Source organism: Mesoplodon mirus (assembly GCF_964341445.2).
Source record: "Mesoplodon mirus genome assembly, chromosome: 5".
In the NCBI taxonomy this organism is placed as follows: Eukaryota; Metazoa; Chordata; class Mammalia; order Artiodactyla; family Ziphiidae; genus Mesoplodon; species Mesoplodon mirus.
The window spans coordinates 66,360,480-66,366,162 of NC_138980.1; the positions used below are offsets into that span (position 1 = coordinate 66,360,480).

General features: G+C 43.7%; 1 protein-coding gene across 1 annotated transcript; it reads right to left on the bottom strand.

The window, feature by feature from the left end:
• Positions 1-726: 726 nt before the first annotated feature.
• PCDHB1 (protocadherin beta 1) lies at positions 727-3,303 on the bottom strand (the record flags this gene model as incomplete). The annotated part of the gene is given in 5 exon segments (XM_082622290.1): positions 727-1,084; positions 1,088-1,618; positions 1,622-1,812; positions 1,815-2,172; positions 2,176-3,303. Coding segments are annotated over 5 exon segments (2,439 nt in total). The 3' UTR covers positions 727-853.
• Positions 3,304-5,683: the final 2,380 nt, after the last annotated feature.

Sequence of the window (5,683 nt, forward strand, 5' to 3'; positions counted from 1 at the left end):
TAAGAAATCTACACCTAACTTAATTCCTGAACTGAATCTCTTTAGCCTTATATCTGCCTTTACATTTGCAAATAAGTTAAATCCTTATTCTTCTTCTTTACCCTTCCTCCCATCCAGTTATCTATGAGGACCACCATTTACCAGACATTTGCATGATTGTGAATGATGGTATGCAAGATGTTGATTCAAAGATGATCTCTACTCATCAGGTGACAAATCTAACAATTTCTTAATAACAATAAACTATATTTCTACTTCTTGAACCTAATTGCTTTCTGATGTATCAAAACTAGGAGCTATCTGTCATACAGAGTGAAGTAAGTCAGAAAGAGAAAGACAAATACCGTATGCTAACACATATATGGAATTTAAGGAAAAAAATGTGATGAAGAACCTAGGGGTAAAACAGGAATAAAGACACAGACCTACTTGAGAATGGACTTGAGGATATGGGGAGGGGGAAGGGTAAGCTGTGACAAAGCGAGAGAGAGGCATGGACATATATACACTACCAAACGTAAGGTAGATAGCTGGTGGGAAGCAGCCGCATAGCACAGGGAGATCAGCTGGGTGCTTTGTGACCGCCTGGAGGGGTGGGATAGGGAGGGTGGGAGGGAGGGAGATGCAAGAGGGAAGGGATATGGGAACAGATGTATATGTATGACTGATTCACTTTGTTATAAAGCAGAAACTAAAAAAAAAACAAAACAAAAAACTAGGAGCTAGTTCTTGTTCCTATGCATGCATAACTTTCTAATGGAAAATAACTTAAAGGCAAAATAACATATCTCTATGGAACTAAGCATATCCAGAGCCAGGACTAATGAACTTCCACAGGAGACATGAATAATGGCTACATATAGTCATCAGCTACTTGGGCATGGCCCTCTGACCCCCGAGACCTATTCCTATCAGAATCTGGTGGTAAACTGGAGCCAGCCTCTGTTTTTACCTCTCCAGTGCCATGGGGGAAGGGGAAGTTGGGCATAAGGCGCTTAAGAAACCAGAATTCACTATTGCCAGTGCCAGTGGCTGAGGACACTTCATAGGGACAAGGCTGGGATATGGATCCACTGGCTCCTCCTCATACCTGGTTGGTAGAGAAATTACAGTCATCATAGAAATGCTCTTGAATTGTGAACCTTTCTCTGTATTTAATCTTCTGGCAGATATGTGTAATGAAGATCACTGTGACAGAGAGGAGAAAGAGAAAGGAAAGCACAGCCAGAGAAATGACCAAATATTTAGTGGATGGATTTACCCTTGTAGGATGCTTGAATGGATCCCGGAACTGCAGATAGGGCTCAGAAAAGCCATCTACCAGGAGGATATTAAGTGAGGCATTAGTAGAAAGAGCTGGTTGGCCGTGATCCTGAGCAAGAACGATCAGTTTCTGCATCATGGGGTCTCTCTCAGATATCTGCCGCAGTGTACGGATCTCCCCATTTTGTTGTTGAACAGAGAATAACCCAGGGTCAGTGGCCTTAAATAGATGATATGAAAGCCAGGAATTCTGACCTGAGTCACCATCCACAGCCACCACCTTAGTCACCAGGTAGCCTGCCTCTGCAGACCTAGGCACCAGGTCATTGCAGGGCAAGGTGCCATTTTGCAGTGGCTACAAGATCATTGGGCAGTTATCATTGTCAACCAGGACAACCACTCTGACAGTAACCTGGCTACTCAGTGACAGGAAGCCCCCATCAGTTGCCTTTACCACAAACTGAAAATCTTGAATGGCTTCATAATCCATAGTTCTCAGTGCATAGAGTTTCCCACTGTCTGAATTTATGGAGATGTAAGTAAAGACTGATCTCTACTTTTTGGAGGCAGCAGAGAATATGTTATTTGGGCATTCTCATCCAAATCTAGATCCTCAGCATGGACTTTGCCAATAAAAACTGCAGGGCTGTTTTCTCGAACAGTCAAGATGTAGGAATCTTCCTGAAATACTGGGGGATTGTCATTAATGTCAGATATTAGCACCTCTATCACAGTCTCTGAGGACAGAGTGGGTGGTCCAGTATCCATGGCAACAAGGGTGATATTATAGCCAGAGACCTCCTCCCAATCCATGCCTCTGTCAATGACCAGTGAGTAGGAATTCCTGAATGTAGGTTTGACTGCAAAGGGAAGGTCTTCTTTGAGGAAGCAAGTGATTTTTCCTCCCACTCAAATGTCCCGGTCTCTGATAGAGAAAAGGGCCAATACTGTCTGTAGTGGAGAGTCCTCAGGGAGAGGGCTGGACACAGAGGAGACTGTAACTTCAGGAGGATTGTCATTAATATCCACCACCTCCACCAGGACTTTGCTGTGGGCAGAGAGGCCTCTTCCGTCGGTAGCTTGAATGTCAATGTCATATGTTTCAATTGCTTCAAAATCTAGGGACCCTCTTAGTCGAACCTCTCCAGTTTCAGAGTCAATCTGAAACGTCTGGAGAATTACTTCTGGGTTTTGAGCTAAAGAGTAAGTTATCTCCTTGTTGGAGCCCTCGTCTAGGTCGGTGGCAGTCACCGTAGCCACCAAAGAACCATTGGCACTGTTTTCCGGTACCTGAGGGCGGTACACCAGTCGAGAGAATTGGGGCACGTGATCATTGACATCCAGAACCTCCACGCGGATGTGGGCAGTGCCAGACTTGGGAAGAGACCCTCCGTCCACAGCTGTAATTGTCAGGTTGACTTCAGGCTGCTCCTCTCTGTCCAGGGGTTTATCCAGCACTAGCTCGGCATACTTGGGCCCATGGCTGTGGAAGTGGGTGTGCAGGTAGAAATACTGACTGGCGCTCAAGGTGTAGTTTTGGAGACCGTTGAGGCCGACGTCCAGATCCTGCGTGCTCTGCAGAGGAAACCGTGAACCCAGTGGGGTGCTCTCCGGAATCTTTAAAAGAGGCTCCTTGTTTAGGAAAACCTGGGCATTGTCATTGATATCAAATACCCTGACCTCCACGCGAAAGGACTGCAGTGGCTCCATCAGGACTATTTCAAACTGCAGAACGCATGGATCGGCTTTGCCACAAAGTGACTCCTGATCCAGTTTCTCCTTCACACACAGATCTCCTGACTTGCGGTGCAGCCGGAAATGCAGTTTATTGCTCTCGGAAACGAGCCGCGCCCCGCGCGCAGCCAGCTTCCCTACCTCCAGCCCCAAGTCCTTAGCCACGTTAGATACAAACGAACCACTCTCCATCTCCTCTGCCACCGAATAGCGGATGGTTGCCGCACCCCCCACAGATATGCACAGAAAAAGGAGAAGTGAGCCCACTTGCCTACTTTGCAAGAGTTTTCTGTGTGCAATCGCCATCCGTTCTCACAAGCGCACTCTCTGCAGCAGATACACCTGTTGCGTACACAGTTTCACTTTTCTGCCAGCAGGTTCCTGCAACAGTTGCTCTCGGCTTTGCTAGCCTCTAACCGCAGCGCCGCCAAAGGCTAACGGAGCCAGGTGAGCTGTTTTGCACTTGCAAGAAAAATTGCATTAAGTAACTCAACTCCCCAGTCTATCGAATGTATTAATAGATATGTTCTCATTCTGGAGAGTTAGGTAGAGGTTGAAAGTTGTTGCCAAAGCAACAGCAAACTCGCCTTTCAATTCCTTTTCAGGAAAAAAGCCCTGGGGAATTGAACACCCAATGAGGATACTCGTTAAGCAAGCTCAAGGTTGAAGTCATAGTATCTGTGAGCCGGCTGGGGCCGCTGCAGCAGCGGGCAAACAGCGAGGTGTTAAGGTACTCGGCACACTCCACACACACACTCCACCCAGAGACCAAGGGAGAGGCAAAAAGATGCTGCGGTGTCTTCTGAAGCGTGAACCAACTGGATGGGAATGAGGGAGGGGGGCTTGGAGAAAGTGATCAGTAGGAAAAGGAAAGGGGCAGACAGACATCATCTCTCAGGAAACTGGGGTCCATTAGGTACATTGATGGGGGAACTGTTCAACTTGCCTCATGGTTTGCATAAACCCATTCTTTTCCACAGAACCCTCAAATGCTTAAGAAGCGATTGGCTTGTCACTTATGATTCTGATGGAAGTAATACTTATTGGGTATGATTTCAATATACTGGTACTGTATTAAGTAATTTACATGCATTATGTCATTTAACCCTTGCAACAACTCTATGAAGTACACATTATTATTATTTCTTTTTTACAGATGAAATTGAGACTGGAGAGGTTATGTTACTCCCCCAACGTCTTCTACCTAGTAAATATTAGAGAAGGAACTCAATTTGATTTTGTCTGACTCCAAAGTCATGCTCGTAATTAGTATGTAACTCTGCTTTCCAAGTAATATGGTAGATAAATTAAGTGAAGATAAATGTTTGGCTTTGGATTTTAAAGGAAATTAAATAGTAGACTACTTACATATATTGAAAATGGCCCAACAGAAATTTTGCAAGATATTTGTTGAGATTTTTTTACAGTCATAAGATCATAGAATGTTTAAGAATGATAATGCACCTCAGAAAGATTAGGTCCAATCTCCCCCACCCCTTTTTTAAATAGATGAAAAAACTAAGGCCCAAATGATGAAATCACTTGCCTAGTCCATACAGCTACTGCTGGCAATATAAAAACTAGAACCTGTCTTCTGACACTCTGTCTCATGCTGATTAGCAGGAACATTTGGTGGTTTCCCATTTGTAAAAAAAAACTCATAACACTTACAGCAGGTAATCTTCAGAATCTAGTCTCTTTCCTTTGATATTTAGCTCAGTCTCAGATTGATGTTGTGTTCTGCTCTAGCTCATTCATTTCCATTGCTGTATAGAATTCCAGTCTGGTCAATGCTCTTTGGCCACAGACCATCAGGAACACACCTGTAGTTGAACAAAGTTGTATTTTCTGATTACTGCAACAAGGGAGACATCACACCACAGAGAATCATGGGGCATCTCAATAAGAGGGTGTTAAAAAGGACTTGCGGTATTTGTGCAAGGTGATTTGGGGGTGGTTTGAAGTAGGACTTTGCTCTGGATTGGATGCTGTCAGAAACAGTTATTTTTACAGTTGGATATATTAATAATTCTTAGAAGGTGAGAAAATGGAAGGAGGCTAAAGCTGTGATTGGTAATTCATATTAGCCATTTTTGTGGATTGGAAAATGTTCCTTTTTACCTGATTATGGCATCCTCTTGTTTTTCTCTTAATCCATCACTGTCACAGAGTGGCCTTGTCTAATGCTGTTCTATGAACCTGTTTTAGTTCAACACGAGAACAGCATAGCCTAGCTCTGAGTATCAGGCTAGCTCCTAGCTGTCACGGACTGCTTTTGTCTTTTTCAGCATGAACAGCAAAACTCATTTACTATTGTTCTACTGTTCACAGAAGTATGTCATTATATAAGTCACTTTGTACACACGTGTGTACATTTGAGGGGGGCATATACCTAGAAGTGGCATTGGTGTCATAGGGTATGCTCTTTTCACCTTTACCTGATACTGCCAAGCTGCTTTCTAAGAAGTTGTACCAATTTACACATCTCATCAGCAGGATGAGATGTGTAAATAGGTCCATTATTTTAAATTGGTCCATTTGTTCTAATTCTTACCAACACTTATCGTTACTAGTCTTCTTAAAAGTTTAACCATTTTGGCTATCTCAGTGTGGGCTTAACTTGCATTTCTTTGATTATTAATTATTGATGACGTAGGGCACTATTTAATATATGTTTAGTCATCTG